The sequence below is a fragment of the Typopeltis vanoorti genome, chromosome 3, assembly GCF_054136105.1.
Source record: "Typopeltis vanoorti isolate ZY-2024b chromosome 3, IOZ_Tvanoo_1.0, whole genome shotgun sequence".
In the NCBI taxonomy this organism is placed as follows: domain Eukaryota; kingdom Metazoa; phylum Arthropoda; class Arachnida; order Uropygi; family Thelyphonidae; genus Typopeltis; species Typopeltis vanoorti.
In genome coordinates, this window is record NC_143551.1 from 126,838,966 (window position 1) to 126,858,623 (window position 19,658).

The 19,658-nt window shown below is 34.2% G+C and overlaps 1 protein-coding gene across 1 annotated transcript in view; it reads right to left on the reverse strand.

Annotated features, from left to right (window-relative positions):
- The window catches only part of LOC150108543 (KICSTOR complex protein SZT2-like), a 1,022,772-nt gene that overhangs the window by 860,751 nt on the left and 142,363 nt on the right, over positions 1-19,658 (reverse strand). The window contains exons 11-12 of the mRNA XM_090390485.1: positions 12,830-13,003; positions 9,455-9,598 (exon numbers count right to left, since the gene is read on the reverse strand). Coding sequence (XP_090246611.1) covers positions 9,455-9,598; positions 12,830-13,003 — 318 coding nt within the window. The remainder of the gene's footprint in view (positions 1-9,454; positions 9,599-12,829; positions 13,004-19,658) is intronic.

Consider the following 19,658-nt stretch of genomic DNA (forward strand, 5'->3'; position numbering starts at 1 on the left):
TAGAAATATAAATTAAATATACTTTAATATACTTTCTGATATTTCGGCAAACGTCACGTTGCCATCTTCTTGGGAACTTAATACAAAGACAAGTGCACACAAGTACTACATAACAGCAAATGAGAACTGAAGCTAGGAAGCTAATGTCTTCTTAAAGTCCTGATGGTGCCCCCTGGTGGGGTATATTGGTAGTTCTTGGCCTTTGGGCTGAAGTTCTTCTGATAAATGTTTCCTAAATTTGGGGCAGTCTCATGCATCCAAATTTGTTGAGGTTTGGCATGTTCATAAAGGCTGAGGCTGATTCCATGAATAGCCTTTCATATTTGAACTTGCTGCGGTGTATTACTGTGGCTTTTTTCCATCTTATTCTGTGGCGAGTATCCAGAGCGTGGTCTGCAAGCCCAGAGTGGCTGTACTGGTGAAATCGGATGTAATCCTTGTGTTCTGAGATTCTGATATTTGCTGTCCTGCCTGTTTGGCTTGTTGCAGGTGTAAATTGTCCTACTTTGGCCAAACAGGCAGGACAGCAAATATCAGAATCTCAGAACACAAGGATTACATCCGATTTCACCAGTACAGCCACTCTGGGCTTGCAGACCATGCTCTGGATACTCGCCACAGAATAAGATGGAAGAAAGCCACAGTAATACACCGCAGCAAGTTCAAATATGAAAGAGTATTCATGGAATCAGCCTCAGTCCTTAGGAACATGCCAAACCTCAACAAATTTGGATGCATGAGACTGCCCCAAATTTGGGAAACATTTATCAGAAGCAGTTCAGCCCAAAGGCCAAGACCTACCAATATAGCCCGTCAGGGGGCACCATCAGGACTTTAGGAAAACGTTAGCTTCCTAGCTTCGGTTCTCATTTGTTGTTATGTAGTACTTGTGTGCACTTGTCTTTGTATTAAGTTCCCAAGAAGATGGCAACGTGATGTTTGCCGAAATATCGAAAAGTATATATTAAAGTATATTTATTTATATTTCTAGTGTACAACTGTCAATTCCTGAATTATTAGTTATGTTTAACCAGTATAAGCCTCTCTACAAGAACAACAGATAATAATAATAGGACTTTAGCATTGAATTGGTAAGGTGTTTTTTTTTCTTCTTTCACCATAGATCAGGCCAATAATTGTTGTAATGGTTGGTCAGTAACTTTAGCAAACAATGTAGATTGTAGTGCAGCTTGTTCCTCTGTATATAGTATATACATACTCCAGAAGATGACCTTGATATAAAGGTCGAAACTTTGAGTGTGGATTTTGGTTTATATTAAACTAAAGTTTTACTGAAACACGGTAGTTGTCTTCATAATTTTCCAAAATGCAATAATACACACATAATAATACATGCATACAAGTAGGTACTACATGAGAGAGATTGATGCAAGGGAGAAAAAAAAAAGCAAAACCTACAATTCTAAAATAAGCCATCTTGTGGACATGACTGGGTGCTCTTCATCAACATGAAAGATTTCCAATGTGCAACAACTTTAGGCATTCGAATATACAATATGTGTATACAATACAATATGAATATACAATATCAAAAATATCTGGACACTCCTTCATAGTAGTGGGACTATATACATCACAACCATGGTTCATCAGGTATAAAAGGAGGACAGACTGTCCTGACAAAAATTTTTAAAGGGAAACAGAGTAAAATGGACCATACTGAAGAGCTTAGTGACCTTTGAGGTAGTACTATCATAAGATGCCAACAACTAAGTTTGGGAAATTTCTTCCCTGATCAACTGTAAGTGATATTATTGTGAAGTAGCAACAACAGCACAATTGCAACTCAGTAGGCCAAGTAAAATCACAGAGCAGGAATAGTGAGTGGTGCAAATAAATCACCTATCCTTGGTTGAAACATTCACTACAAAGTCCCAAAATGTCCCTACAAGCAATGCCAGAGCTACAGCTGTTCATCAGTAGCTGAAGAACATGGGTTTCCATGGTTATGCAGCTGCACACAAGCCTAACATCAGCAAGGGCAATGCCAAGAGCTGGGTGGAGTAGTGTAAAGCTTGCTGCCACTGGACTGTGGAGCAGTGGAATGTGTTCTCTAAAGTAATAAATCACACTTCACAATCTGGCATGTCCAAAGGATTAGTCTGGGTTTGGCAGATTCCTGAAGAACACTACTTGTGCAAATTTGTTATGCCAAATGCAAAGTTTGGTGTAGAAGGCATGGTCTGGGGCTGTTTTCCATAGTTCAGGCTGATTTCTCCTCCCTCCAGCTCTTGTGATGGGGAATCTTAAAACTGCAGCCTATAATGACATTCCAGACAATATTATGCTTCCAACTTTATGGCAATAGTTTGGAGATGACCCTTTACTGTATTAACATGACAACTCGTCCTCAAAGCAAAGTCTGCAGGAGTGGTATGATTAATGAGTGCTGAAGAAATTGACTTGACTACACAGAGCCCTGATCTGAACTTCATCGAACTGAAACACCTAATGCAAACTAGGCCAAATCACTCAACCTCAATGAACAATCTAATGCTCTTCTGGAAGAATAGAAGGGAATTACTTTAGCAACATACCAAAATCTAGCAGAAAGCATTACCACAAGACTAAAGCTATTTTATCAGCAAAGGGTGGACCAACTCTGTATCAATGCCTTTCATATTAGAGTGAGTGAGAGGTGGGATGAGCAAGCATCCTGATATTTTTGATTGAATGGTGTATGTAGGTTGGGAGAGTTCTTTAAGACAGATTCAAGAATACTTATGTTATCTTCTGTAAGGTAGAGGGGGTCAAATGGATTCTATGATAGGTATCCATATCACAGTTAAGACATGAGCAGCTGTAGTAATATGGCAAATCACAATTTAATAACACTTATGCTCCCCACTTCCATGTCTCTACTAATTTCTTTATGAAGCCACTTAAAAAAGCATGCTAAAAGTTTGTCCCAAACAGGTATATCATTTGATGCTACACTGATATATTTTCATTTGGCCAGTTGTGAACCACTGAAAACTTTCTAACATATCTGAATAGCCAACATCCTAGGATCCATTTCACTTTAGAAAGAGAAAATAATGAGTATGTCTTCCTATATTTGGTTAAACATAAATCTAATGAATCTTAGATTTGCACTGACTGCAGTCAAAACACAGATACAGGTAGATACACCTACCATTAGTTACTCACCGGCTCACACAGCAGTATGGCATTATAAACTTTAGTTAACAGAAAAAAAAAAATGGTTTGTTCTAAAAATATCTTCTCTACACACCTTCTTAAGTCAATAGTCATGATTTTCTGATTTCAACTGAATCAAAAAAAAAATAAAATTAAAATTTTAAAAATAATAACAATCCCCTACCTCACCATTACCCTTTTACGTCTCATTTGTCTCTAGTAGACTATTCATTAAAAAAGGATTACTATGAATAAAATTAGTATTTTTTTTTGTTTTCATTTGCACAACTTTTACAATTGTTCCTTTGAACTATAATGTAATCATATACCTAAGCTGCTACTGAGACGTATGCTTTACTGCTCATTACTGGGATTCATGTTTTGAATATAGTTAACAGTCTATCTCCCTGATAATATCCACCTAACGTTGGATGAAATATATTGAAGTTACTGAATTAAAATTCTATAACTTCAATAACTTCAAGTTATTGAATAAAATTCTATATATTTTTTGTTACATGTGTAAGCAATGAAAGTTTTTAAATAAATATTCAAACAAAAAGAAACAGATCACTAGTGGAAAAGAAGACAATCTCGCAAAACTTTTCATATCCTCTTCTAAAATATAGATGGTCTGAGTTCTAACTTCAATGTCCACTTTCACTGCCAATCCTAAGACTTGAGGTGAAAATGAATAGTTTCTTTAATCACTACTCCTTTTACTTTCCCAAATTAAACACACTTTTTTTTTTTATTTTATAAATCTGAAAGGTGAAATTTGGGTTTATTTTCACTCTGTATACTTCATATATGTATAGTCCACATGATGACCTTAATATGAAAATGAAAACATTGGAAATTAAAGTACTTAACACAGTAGAAGTCACCATAATTTTGCCAAAGTGAATGCTGACTGATCACCATGTAACACGAAAACAAAAGGCTCTCATAATACATGGAGATTTAATACACAAATGTTGCAATCACTACGGTAAGCTAAAGATGTGTGTTTCTTCTTTGATCAATTGATTGGCATTTTTTAAAAAGATGTAGCAGAAATAGTAATCTGATTCCTGACTGCATCAAGCTAAGAAAGAATTCGCCTTGGCAAAAGCACTCCAAATTTATGCCTGTACAGAGAAAGCAATACTCGAGCAGATTCAAACTACTCACTAAAGAAAGCTTAGCACCTGGTCAAAATCAGGTTATAAATTTAAAATCAACTTTTCAGTCATTTAAATTCTGACAGTTGAGACATCCTTGAGAAGATTACTGACAATTTGGCTAAACATATTCTGGAAACAGAGTAAAACTTATAACCATTCTCAGATTGAAACAATCTCAAGAATTAAATGATCAACAGACAAATTTAAACAATTTAAATATCTCATCATCAGTGAATGAGAACAGCGAGCAACAAATAAGTGATGACAGGAGCAACCACAAACTAGTGATATTAGGAGCAACTAACTGTCTTCATTTAACAGTCGTGATTATCCTGTCAAGCCATACTCTGAACAATGATGAACTATCACTACTCAAGTAAAGGCTTTAACTTTGCTGTGGCACCCAGGACAGTTAACAACTTGAATTTTATATATCATATTGAGAGAAGTGTAAGGTTGTAAACTTGGGTTTCTCCCAAGTAACATAGCTGATAAAATACAATTAGAAACTTCTAACATTTTAAATAATACTAAAGCAATAATACTAACAACCTCAAAAAATGAACTGGCAGCTGTGAAATCATTAAAAGCAAATCAGAATATTGTGTTTACTAATATTAAAGGGAATGCTACTGTTATTTTAAATTAAACAACTTGCCTTCAAAAAATGAATCAAATTCATCTCTGACACCATCTACCACTGGTCAAATATAATCCAAATAATTTGATTAAAAATGCAGATTTGAGTCACTCTCTTCCTGACCATCAGACATTTTAAAAAACTATTTCCACACTATGTTCACTCTTTAAGATTTTACATTTTCGATCTTCTTAAAATACACAAAAAGAACGTACCACTTCGACAAATAGTTGGAGGCATCAATGGCCTCAATGTCACCTAGCAAATAAACCAGTGTCAATGCTCAAGGAGTTGATAAGTCATTTTCCCCTCCTATATAAAAAAACAATATTTCATAAACAAAATTAAAAATGCACTTGAAAAATGTCATCAATTTTGATGCATCTGCCATTTTCATAAATGTCCCAATCAATGATACAGTTCTTCTTTTACAGGATAAATACCCACTCTATATCATGGCCCTCTTTGACAAAGGAATATGTTTTGGTTGTTTTGAGTGGCAAATACTTTTTACCTACAAAAAGAAGGTACAGCCATGGGCTTGTCACTATCCTCTCCTACTGCTAATAATTATATTTAAGCTCTTGAACAATGTGCTCTAGATTCCTTTAACACCAAAAGTTTGGCTCAGTTACACTGACAATGTTTTCATTATCTGACCCCATGGCAGACCTTAGACACCTTCCTCAGATATCTGAACAAACAACACAACGCATTCAATTCACCAGTAAAACTGAAATTCAGAACATGCTTCCATTTCAGGATAATACACATCTTCCATTCTGTAATCTTTCCTTCTCCGTAAGCCTGTTTACCCATCAATATAATACACAAACTCTTACCATCACCATCCAACACAAAAAACTGGTGTCATTAAAACACTACAATACAGAGTTATAAAGATTTGCTACAATAATCCAGCAAGCACTTGATTAAAATTTTTTAATCAAGTGCTTGATGGATTAAAAATTATCATCAATACTTTCCTAAAAAAAAAATGAATACAGCAAAAATACTATCAATGAAACTTCTCACAAGACTGCACCTAAAAATAAAAATACACCAGATTACAATAAAACTATAGCCATTCCATATATTAAAGGGATACTGGATAGAATATACAGAACAACACTACACAAATACAACATTAATGCCACCATTAAATCTCCAGCAAAATGAAAGAACTTATTCAACTCCTCCAAGGATCCCCTCCATCCCCTGGCCATACTGCATTCAACACCCTTGTAACATGCTTTATATATAGGTGAAACTGGATGCATAATTCCAATCTGGAAAAGGAACATAAATGACACATTAAATTTAATAACTATGGTAAATCTGGATTTTCTGATCATTCCTGGAAATTTTACACTGAAGTGATAGGAAAGGCATCTGTTTTTCACATCACACCAAAACTTGGTATGAGTGCCAATTCAAAGAAGCCTGTGAAATTCAAATCAACCACCCTAATCTCAACAATAATGATGATTTAAAACCTCAGGAATATGGACAGCAGATACTCCACCCACATAACCGTTTGTTCTAACAGGTTCATAATAATTAGGACTGTAGTACTCCAGAAACTTAGCCATAATAACATTTGCTGTATTATTAAAGGTTAATAGGAATTTGTTCTCTGGCAATGCAAAATAGGATGTAGCTTTGATGTAGTTTTTTTCCAACACTAGAGGTCAGGCCAGTTTAATAACAGTGTTGCTTTTGCACACTGTTTGAATGGAATGGAATTTGCTTGTTTGCATAAATATACTGTGTATTCCAGATGATGACCTTAATATAAAGATAAAAAAAAATGGGGAATATTCTTAACATGGTCATTGTCTCCATCATTTTATCAAAATGAACACTACCATACCTAAGAATATCCAACTTAAACTCTTCTTCTTTTAACCTTCTGGTACCAATCATTCTAAACTTTTCTTTGATTTTTGATTTTATTTTTTTGAATGATTTTTTCTCATCCAATTTTCCTAATAGTGAAGTCACCTTTACCAAAGATGTTAACATTCATAACAATAAATGTTCCTCTTTCCAAATTTAATGAGACAGTAGGTTGAGATGCTGAAGCACTAACTTTCACTAACAATCTCATAAAAACATTTCACAATACATACTAGAATACTACATAATTCTAACCACTTTCCATCCACTCTTGGTCATCATCAGTGATCTTTTTAAGTGCAGTGGATGTGCCTCCTCTGAACAATTCAGATCACAACCAAGCATGACTTCTTCCAAGAGGAAAATTCACACCACTCATTCTCACTTATATGGAGATGGCAGAGCTTTATCTCCTAGAAACTCAGATTTTTCATCTCGCAAAACAGCTAGTAGAGCACACGTAATTAATAGATATAATACATGGGACTCATAGGCTTAGTTGCTTCAGCCATAATTCTAAATAAGAACAATAACTCATCGTCATGTCTGATATTACAAAAATGCCAAGTAAGATGATTTTTTAGACTTCTATGTTTCATTTCCTTGGTTGGATTTTGTTTCCAGATCCAAACATATACACTGATATATATCACTGAAACAATTCTTATATGTATGGAAATATTCAATTCCAATTTCACTCTACATTCTTAATCTATAACCAAGCCTCAGTTCACTTTTCTCAGATGAGAAATAAGTATATGTATAGCAACTTGTGCCAAGAAACAAGTACACATATATATAGCAACTAGTTGTCACATAATCTCCATATCTTCTTTTCTATCTGTAACAAAGCTTGAACTAGCTGCAAGTGAATTATCAACACCTTCAAAACTGATTTTGACACAGAAGGGACAAAGGGATAACATGTATCATGTCCAAATGAGAACAATGATTTTTTGGCAGCTTCCAAAGCTATTAACTGTAACTTTTGACCACTCTTACTTCCATCTCTTTCAGATTCAGATGGCTCTATTGATCGGGTAATTTTTTGGGTGGTAATTTAAAAATGTTTTTAGGTATTCTGCTTTTGTTCATTCTCAGTATGTGTTCTTTCCATTTTTCTTTATAGCAAATAACTGTTTTTCATTTAGGGAGGTTGTAATTCCAAGTTTATTTCTGATTTTGCTGCTTTTCATTTTGTCCATTATTGTGACTCTTTCAGTTCTGTGCAGAAATTTCATTTCAGATGATTCAGTTCTGCTTTTTTTTCTCATCCATATCTCACTTCCATAAAGTAAGGTAGGTTTAGCTACTGATTGTAGATTCTTATTCGTGAGAGTTTTTGTACATAACTGGGTTTAAAAATTTTATTTATAATGCCTGTTACTTTTAAAAGCTAGATAGCTTCGGCTCTATATAGTTTCATTTTCATATGACATTGTACATTCTAAATATTTGAATATATTTACTTGCTCTATTATTTTGTTGTTTATTACTGTTTTGCTTCTTATTGGATTAGCACCTTTGAAGGCCATTACTTTTGTTTTGTCTGTTGATATTTCCATACCATATGTTTTTATCAGATTATTTAGACTGCATAATGATGTTTGTAGTTCATCTTCGCTGCTTCAAGGCTCCTCTAGAGAGCGTATCCCCTGGGCGGGGGATAGGGAAGCCCACCAGATATGTGGGATGATACAAATATGTTGAATAAGGACTCATGGACCAACAGGGGACTATCATCTTGATAGCAAATGAAGTAGCTTTCCCATGGTCCCCTAGCTGGGTCTATTCTCTCCTCTCTCTTCTTTGAGGTTGCCCCCACCCCTTGTTCTTTAAGCTTTCTCATATGGCATTCCTCGGCCAACTCTTGTAACTCACGACCCTAATGCTATTAGAGTAATCGAGGGCTATGAGTCATTCTATTTCTATGTCTTCTCTTTAAAATTTCCTCCTGCCACTTTAAGGCAAGCTTGAAGGCTTCAAGATGGCAGCCCTCATCACCAAGCTAGACTGCAGATGGACAGTAACCTTATCAGTCGAAATTTTAACTCACTAAAAAGACTCATGAAGACAGTAAACTTAATAATTTTAGCTAAATAAATTTAGTTAGTAATTATCTCTACAGATTTTTTCTCCACTAAACATCAACACATCAGCAAAAACATTGCACATATGTACTGAGAGTGGTTAAATCTACTTGTACTTAAGATAAACACCACAGCATGCCTTAAGCATGCTTAAGTACATAAGCATGCTTACTCTAATTCAATAATTTATTAACATTGATTATTATCTTAAAATTCTTTCTTTCTTTATTTTTTTTTTAAATTCTAGGTGAGATCAACTCTTATTACAGTAAACAACATTACAGCAAATTTGCCCACCATAAAAAACAAATGATAAGTCGCCATGATAAAGAAAATTCACTACAACCAACTAACTAACTTCTGATAGTTATGACAAATTTGCTATAGTGAGAGTGGGCTATGTATAATCTGATGGTTGCACAAAAAACAGAATTGCAATAAAAATTAATATCTAATAATTTCATTAACTAAGAATTTATAAATTTTTCTGTACTTACTTAGATGACAGAAGAGGATTATTGGAATTTGCAGAAAGATAGAAAACAGGAACTCCACTCTTAATATTCTCGGGAATTATGTAATATACTGGATTGTGAGAAAAGGAATGCAGATGAACCAGCAATTGATCAGTTTGGGATAAACTGGAACAAAAAACATTTCACAAACATATTTAACAAACAAAATAAACAAATTTTGCATGGCAGATGCACAGAAGGGAAAAAAATGTTGTACTTGTCTTACATCCTTGTCAAAAATGATATTATTTCTCACAACAGTATATTTAAGTAACAAAATAAATTAGGACAAGATATACCTAGTAAGTGTTACCTAAAAAATTTCAGTATACTGTCGCTTTCCCCCCAAAACACACAACACACAACACACACACACACACACACACACACGTACTGCTTGGAAAGAAGTCAACAGATGGGCAAGACTCATCATGCAATGTAATCGTGTTTGTAACTGGTATAAACTTGTTCACATTTGTCTTGAAGAGCTGTGGATTGTATTCCTTAGAAACAAGTAAAATGGCAGACTGTGGAGAAATCTGTTCTGTGAATTTGGAGATACACTACAAAGAAGTGTTGATCAGTTGCTGCATGCATTTGAACTGATCTCACAGAGAGTGGGGATATTATTAAACAGATATAGCTGGAGGGACGAATTGTGCCACACCCTCTACTGACAGATGAATGGGTGTGGCAGATGCCTGGTGAACAGTGAGCAGTCTTCTAGTAAATTTCCTTAAAGCACCTTTCCCTCATTCTGTTGAAGTAGGCATGGAGAATAATTGCTCAGACAATAGGAATACATTTAATTGAGCAGTTCCAAATGCACGTCCAATAAAAAGAACTTTACTGCAGATTCCATCTTGTAATTCCCACTAATATAAAGCTTGATACATTGTACTTTCCTTCAATTATTAACTTCAACATTTCCCCCTTGGAGAATAAAAGATGCATATAAAAACTTTACCTAGATCAGAGAACTTAACTTGGTAGTTTATTCCTCCTTTCCAGCTCTCATTCTTCCTTGCTTGCCTAACTATTTCTTGTTATCTGGCCAACAGCTGTTCTAAAAAACTTACTGCTGATGCAAATTTCCTGTTACCGAGATTCAAAGTGAAACTAATGACAGCATGGCTGTCATTACTACAGTATTCACACATTATAAGAGTGCATGGCATAAGAACACAACTATAAACAAAAATACAATAACATATATGCAATGTTATTTCAATGCAAATACTTAAGGATTATAACATACAGTAAGAAAGTTTACTACTAAAATACCTTTAAGTCTCCTTTGTATGGCTACCACTTAACCACACGGCAGCTGTGATAATACTAACATGTACAACTTTAGTAGTAAGAAAGTTTACTACTAAAATACCTTTAAGTCTCCTTTGTATGGCTATCACTTAACCACACGGCAGCTGTGATAATACTAACATGTACAACTGTATTACTAAATGCGAACAAAATATATTTAATTACTTTATCATATAACAAAAACTTTATTTATGAAATTTTCACTCAGTATATGAAATGAGCTTAATAAGTAAAAGGATTATATGAGATTTTTGCAGCATCTATTAAGATATCTTATTTTGGCCAATGAGGAAGATTTACAGCAGTCAGTCATGAACATAAGAAATGCAAAATTCTTTCTTTTAGGGTTACACAGTGGTCAGCATTCATACTGAAGAATTTATGGAGACACAACACGCATGTTAGAAAAATTACTACTTTACTTAACATTAAGAAAGTAACATTTGATGTTTCAACCACCTCTGTATTGAGGTCATCATCAGGAAAACATACCTATGTATGGGATACAAACTACATGACACTACACAAAAGTAAGATGAATCTAAACGTTCATTAATCATTTACTCTAGCCTGACCTCTGGTGGAAAAATTATTAACATTTAGATTCATCTTACTTTTGTGTAGTGTAGTGTAGCTTGTATCCTGTACATTATGTTTTTTTTAATGTTACTGTATGTTTTCCTGATGATGACTTCGATACAAGAGGTCGAAACGTTGAATGTTACATAAGTAATTGATATGTAATGATGATAAGTAAGTTTTCTAACGCGCATGTTGTGTATCCATAAATAATTCTTCACTATGAATAAGAAATGCAAAAAATATCATGAGTTGTGACAAAATGGACTTTCATAATATGTAAATCTTTTTTGCTTTTATCCAAGTAAAAGCATATTTATTTCCAAAATATGTACAAAGTGAGCTGCAAAACATTACTAAGCTGTTCAAATTTTCTCATGATATGAAAATAGCTCATGTTGTGAGACATGGATTTTTTTCTTTATTTGATTTTTTATGGCACAAAGACATCAAATGTCATACTGCACCATGACACAGATCACAGCAGTACATATGGTAACAAGTAGGACAATCACAAATATCTATGCCCTTGGCGAGATTTGAACTCGCAGGCTCCTGGCTGGAGAGTGAATATGCTAACCACTCGGCCAACCAGGCTGGCTCATGAGATATGGACCATGCTGCTCTACTGCAATTCATGATGTCATATCTAATACTATTCAACTTTCTATCTTTAACACTTAGGCTACTAGTTCATCTTTTGCACTGGTTTTGCAGTGAAGATACTGAAACAATAAAGGAAAATTCTGTATATCAAAATTTCTCACAAGTAATCAATTTCTATTTATTCTCCGTGTCATAAAAAAAACCTATAGCATTTTTCTCTTCCTTTCTAGCCATACTACCTGATGAAATCATCCTAGTTGTTTTTAGTGAAATTCACCCAATTAGGTCTTTTTGGCCTCGAAATTCCAGCCAGTGAAATGCAACTTAACCTACAAAGACAAAACAGTTTTTCTAGAATACTTCATACAATGGCATCTTAGTTCAGATCTACAGAAGTTTCAGTAGTTTCCTTTGTTTAATGAGTTCTACAATGAAAACAGAGCATACAGGGATTGAAGAAGAAGATTGAAGTGTTTAACCAAATGATGTTCCAGCAACATATCTGATTAAGATATGTTGCTTAAAAAAAATTCATTAAGATATATGTCTTACAACATAATCATCATACCACCATACTAAATTCCAAATGATACAAGATATCATTTGGAATGTAGTAATAAATACAAAGTACAATTTGACAACTTCATCAGCAGTGCCAAATAATTATCACTGCTGTTTTTGCAGTTTACAAAATATTGAATGTAACCTGAGGATTGGATGCTTTTAATTCTCCATAGGATATATGAAACTTCTCTTCTTAGTTTAATTTCAATTGGGATTGCTTCACCACTGATTAATTCTCACTACAAATCATTTCTCTAAATAACTATCTTATAAAGTGTTACATACCATTTTAATGTATTCCAAAACTGCTTAACAACTGCTGCACGATAAGGAATTTTGATGGGCTTTCTGGCTGAGCAAGTTACATCATGTAAAAATTCATAACATCCTTGAATAGTTACTTCATACTGACAGCATGGAGGTTGAAATTTTGAAGGAGATGTTTTGTTTCCATTTCCACTACAAATAAAATTTGGCATAATTAGATTATTCTCAAATATCCAATAAACAAAATATGACTGTCTTACACCAACATGTCTCACCTAAATCATGAAATAATGACAGCCCTCACCATAGTAAACTCATAGTTTACTACAATAAACATATCCAGTCTGAATATGTTTACAATAAACATATTCAGACTGGCTTCTTTTTTTCAAGATAACAAACTTAAGTTTCCAAGAGAAAAACTCTACTCTCCATATGAGACTAGCCAATTTTACTAGTCTGATAAGTTTTTATAAACTGAATCCTAAATGTAAATTGGATCTAAGTATTTTCGACATCACTACTGGCTAAGTGATGTGCTGCTTAAAAAAAAAAAAATAAATAAATTTAAACTGTCAAAAATGATAGAACAGAATATATTATTATTAAAATTAGTATTACAATTTTGGAAACAGCTGATTTTGACCAACTGATAAGAATAATATGAAACCAACAGACAGAATATCTAAAATCTATGTACATAAGAAAAATGTAAGTAAATAAAAAAGTAAGTACAGAAATATCCATAATGAAAACAATAGCAAGCCATAAAAACTAATAATAAAACAGGTATGTTGTATGAAAACAATGTCTACATTTTATAGATCACTAGGAAAAAACTTCCAAAGCATCCAAAATGGCATACCAGCATCTATGCATTTTTTAAAATAAAAAAAGTACCAGAATGAAATTGTGTAGTAGTGAATAATAGATAATGGAGGTTTCTTTGCATAGCTTTTTGTATAGTTATGAATCTCAGTCTGGAATTTATTATAATAATTATCAAAGTTTTGTAAGAAAATGTCTTGATATATGTTTGACTACTAACACAATACACATTTTTTGAAAGAACTGTAATAAAGTATAAATTATATATTTAGTTTAATCCTTTATCCAAGTGTAAGCAAACAAAGTTTGCACCTGAAATAAAGGATTAAACTAAATATATAATTTATAGTCTAACCAAGTGAAAAAAAATTCCAACTCTAATAAAGTGAATACCATTCAGGCTTGTTTTTACTATAAAGATTTTATATAATGATATGCAAGGATATTATTCCTACATGGATATCTCCACAGAGTCCAAACTCGTTAAGAGACCCAAATTAACAATTATTGAGACAATGTCTATTATATCACTAAAGTCATTCCCCAACAAAGCATTCGTAACTGCTTCTAACAAAATATTCTACTCATTTAGCCACACATTTACAAAAATGACAGAAGCATTCAATAAAAGTAACTAGAAATGACAAAAGTTTGATTCTCTGTTATGACCACACAAAAATAAGAAAATTTCTATATGGTTGGAATATCTTGTACAAGAAAATTTATCAGAAATCAGATAATTTGTCTTTTCAAGAAAGGTAACCATGACGATTATATATGACTAATTGTATTAATTATAAAAAAAAAAATATATATATATATATATATATATATATATATTCTTATCCAATTTTTCTTTTGCATATAAATATAACATCTGAAAACTACTGACACATTATTCATGCAAAAGTGCTTATTTTCATTGTCATTATTATATAAACATTTTGTTCACTATATTAAAATCCCACACTCTGTTACACACATCATAACAGCTATTGTACATGTTTCAAGGAAAATAATTTATATGATTATAAGGACCCCCCCCCTTATAATCTGGGGGCTGAAAAGTTATGAAAAATACCTAGAACAAAAATGATATCAAAGCAACTGATATAAATACAAGAAAGAACATATCTTAAAACCCTTTAACCCCCCATGTTTCAATAAATTGTAATTTGTTCTTTTTGTTTTATGATATATAAGACATGTCAGAGGTTTTGAAGAAATTCGAAGACAGAGTTGCAGGCAATCATCAAGTTTTTTGTGCTGCAAGAAAAGTCCGCAACTGAGATTTAGCAAACTTAGTGAGAGGCTTTAGGGATAGGCCCTAAAGCATATCCAACAACTGCTGACCACCCATTAGCAGTTGTTGGATAGGCCCTAAAGCATATCCAACAACTGCTAATGGGTGGTCAAGTTTAAAACTGGGCATCTTGAAACAACAGATGCTCCCAGGTCAGGAAGACCTTACATAGTGATCACATCTGAAAACGCTGATGTAGCACAGCCATGATCCTTGATGATAGACAAATACCAGCCAAAAACATTGCAAAGACTCTGCAGCGAAGTGGGTCACCCAAATGTTTGAATGCGTACCAAAAGAGAGAATTACAAAGGTGATCTGAAAAGTTCTCGGCCTCGGCCATAGATGGCAACACTATCAGCAAGATTTTTTTTTTCTAAGTTGGTACATCTGTCATAAAAATCCATGTGAAATTGCAAGTCATTCTATCAAGTAGTTTCTTTTATACAATTATCTGAAGCAAAAGTGTTGTCTGTATCCCAGAAATGGATAAAATTGAGTATCGTGCAGTTATAAAATTCTTTATAAAAGAAGATTTAATGCCAAAAAGAAATTCATTCAAAGTTCATAAAAGTCTATGGGCACTCCTCTTCTCCTTCATTTTCGACAATTAAGAAATGGACTGCTGAGTTTAAACGTGGCCATACCAGCCTTGAAGATGATCCGCATGAAGGACGTCCAAAAAGTGTAACAACACCAGAAATCATTGATCAAGTGTACGATATAGTATTGGATGACCAGCAAGTTAAAGTGCATGAAATTACTTAAGACTATAGGCATTTCAAAAGAACATGAAGGATATATTTTGCATGAAGAATTGCAAATGAAAAAGCTTTGCACGAGATGGGTGCCGCGCTTGCGCACAGCAGATCAAACATGCACTTGCATGAAAATCTCTGAACAGTGCATGGAGCATTTTAACAAGAATAAAACTGATTTTGTGCATCGATTTATTACTATGGATGAGACTTGGATTCACCATTACATACCAGAATGCAAACAGCAGTCAAAACAGTGGACAGAAGCCAGTTGTTCAGTGCCAAAGAAGACAAAGTCGATTCCATCAGCAGAAAAGGTGTTTTGGGTTGCTAAAGGCATTTTGTTTATTAATTATCTTGAAAAGGGTAAAACAATAACCAGGGAATATTATTCCAATCATTTAACAGACTAGACGAAAAAATTCGTGAGAAAAGAACTGGTTTGCAGAAGAAAAAAATCATCTTCCATCAGGACAATGCACCTGCTCATAAAAGTGTTTGGGCAATGGGAAAATTTAGGTATCTGCACTATGAATTGTTGGAAAATCCACTCTATTCACGAGATTTGGCTCCCTCTGACTTCTATCTCTTCCCAAAACTAAAAATCTTCTTCGCTTGTCTGCGTTTTTCTTCAAATAAAGAGGTGACTGCAGCTATAGAGGGGTATTTTGCAGATCTTACTGAGAACCACTACAGGGACGGGATAATGGTGCTGGAGCATTGCTGGAATAAATGTATTAGTCTTAAGGGAGATTATGTTGAAAAATAAAAACAATTTTGAAATTATAAATTCCTTTTTTCATTGTTAGGTGGAGAACTTTTCAGACCACCCTCGTATGTATTGCCATCTCAAGGGATTTTGAGAAATCAGGTGCAAATTTTTTTTGGCTCATAGTGTGATTGTTGATGAAACATGGATTCATCATTGGGTTGCAGTGGAGACAAAGATTCTCCATGGCCAAAGAAGCCAAACCCAAAAAGTTAGCAGGGAAGGTTCTTGCCATTGTCTTTAGGGATGTAGATGGTGTAATCCTTACCAAGTACCTCAAAACAAGGTGAATCTGTTACAGGAGCAATTTATTCAACAACTGTGAAGGAACCGAAAGAGATACTGAAGGAAAAATGCTGCAGAAAACTGAGCAGACATGTTGCTTTTGCAGGACAATGCACCTACTCACAGTGCTTATGAAACGCAATGACAATACACAAATTAGGCTTTCAATGTCTGCCTCACCCACTCTATTTGCCAGACCTGACTCCATTTGACCATTTCCTATTCCCAAATTTAAAGAAAATTGAAAGGAACAACATTTACCACAGATGAAGTCATATCTGCAGCTGAGGACTGGTTTGTGCAACAAGAAAAAAAAACCTTTTTTCTCACAGGATTGCAAATGATGCAGCCGCATTGTAACAAGTGTATAACACTTCATGGTGAATATGTAGAATATGTGTAAGTTACATGGGTATACCTCAATTCTTTCATAGCGATTATCACAACTTTACAGGCACACCCTCATATAGCCAAATGTTAAAACAGAAAATAACAAATTTATTTTTAAAGGTATTACTAGTTTCGTCTTTCTAGAACAGCTTCCCACTCGTGACCCCTTTTTGCCCGAGAAATTTTTACATGACCCTGGGTATATAGGTATAAAAATAGGTATACAAATCAAACATTTACTGATAATAAATCATAAAGAAATTTATTTTAAAACAATTCTTTGGTATACATATAATTTTACCATTTACATAAAGAATTATAATACAATAGCCTCGAATCTGAGCCAAGGTGTTTCTGGCAGCATTCGTTCGCGTTGGCGTGGCATGACAGCATGCTCAGTGCAAAGTTTGCATATTGTGTGTTCAGAACCAACGCTGCAGTGAAGTAGAGCGATACAACACAGGTGAGTGCTGCCAGAAACGGCTCGGATTCATTATGTGTTTGATTTTGAATTAATTTTTTGGTTGTTTCGCGTTCAGAAACCTTTTACTGTTGCCAAATTTTCTGCGACTCCCACATTCAGTTATGCGATTCCATTTGGGGTCGTGACCCACAGTTTAAGAAGCCCTGTTCTAGAAGACTTCATCGGGGTGCATAATACACAGAAGAAAAAGAGATACGTAAAAAAACATTAATTTGGTAATTTGGTACATCACCAAAGTTCTAAATTATCAACGGCCTGCTCACATTAGAATGAATTTGCAAACTAGCTGTATTGCTGTTCTTGTGCACGAGGACATGGTCTCAAGACTGCCCTAGCTGAATAGCACAGAAATAATAATCAGACAGGTTGTAGCTGAGGTTGACATTAAGGTGAACAGGATTTAGTGCAATTTCTCTTGATTCTAAGATTTTTCTTTCAAGTTCTTCATAGTATTTGTAAATAATTTCGGATCTATCCCAGTTTACTCAGTGTACAGTGGACTGATGAACATTAAAATCAGAAGAATTAAGCACATGACTGGATAAGGCAGTGGGCCTGATTCTACTATAGGTGATATCTCTGAGATGTTCTTCCATACAAAGCTCGATTGATATTTTTCTGTTTGTCCATAATATGGGGAATTATGACTGCACCAAAGACAGTACTATGTTTAGGTTTTACTGGTCAAAGCCAGGATCTAAGCTTTCTTAAGGGAATGAATAAGGTACAAATTTTATATTTCTTGAGGATTTTTGTCAATTTGTTAGAAATAGAGCTGATACATGGAATGGTGATATAACCTTTCACATCACGTTACTCTCTTCAGCACAATGTGTAGGAGATTAAACAAGAGTTTAGAAATTGATTGTTTAGGATAACCATTCTTTTGAAAAATTGATAAAATCAGCTTTAATTCTTTTGCAATCTCTTCTTTATCCCTAATGAGAGTATGCACATCAGTTCCTAAAGTAGAAATAATACCAAACTTTTGAGGTGAATAATGATAGGACTGAGCATGAAGATATCTGTCAGAACGTGCAGACTTTCTGTAGATGGAGATTTTTTAGTTCTTCAAATGAAAGAGCAAGTTTTACATCAAGAAAAGGAAGTGAACTTCTGGTTCTGCTGTAAACTTTATCCTAGGATGTTGGTTGTTAAGATGATTTAATAACTCTTAAAGTGAATCTGGACCACAGCTCCAAATGAAAATGTCATCTATACATCTTTTCCACTATCTTGGTTTCAATGGAATGGAGTTTATTTGCTTTGTCTTTGAAAGCTTCTAAGTATATATTCACTAGTACAGGCAATAGATGGCTGTCCAAAGAAAAAAGCTATAACACATCCACTTCAACATTTGCAGAATATGCACCATCACCTATGGAGACATCCAATCTATACAGTGTCATTACTTCTATAACAAGATATACCTGCTGGTTTTTGTGCAGTCTGATATTTCTTGACTCCTCTTTTTGACCATAATTATGGAGCTTGAGATTTCCTTGCTTGATTATGTATTGTTTATCTGCTGTTTACTATTCCTTTAACTTTGAAAATCATTTTGACCTCTGACTTCTTACCCTGACAGAGAAGAAATCTTCCTAGGAGACTTTAGTGTCCATAACTCAGCAGCTCCTTTTTTTTTTTTTTTCCCCCGAGTTTCACTAATCAAACTGCAAGATGATTAGACTTGATGTAGGATAATGTGTTATTACCTAATGTGCTGGGTAGTGTGCATGGCATTTTTTAAACTTCCCTGAATTTTTTGACAAAATATTTATGATCTGTGGAAGGAACTGCTGTTTTCTGCTATAGTACAGGATTACCTTCATTGGTTATTCATAATAATGTTTTATGGTATAAAACAAATAAAGAGATAAAAAATACATTCATTAAACTCACTAATATGCCAGCCTGGCTGGCCGAGTGGTCAGCATATCTGCTCTCCAGCCAAAAGGCGGTGGGTTTGAATCCTGCCGTGGACATGGATGTTTGTGATTGTCTGTGGAAATACTAGTCGTGATGGTGGG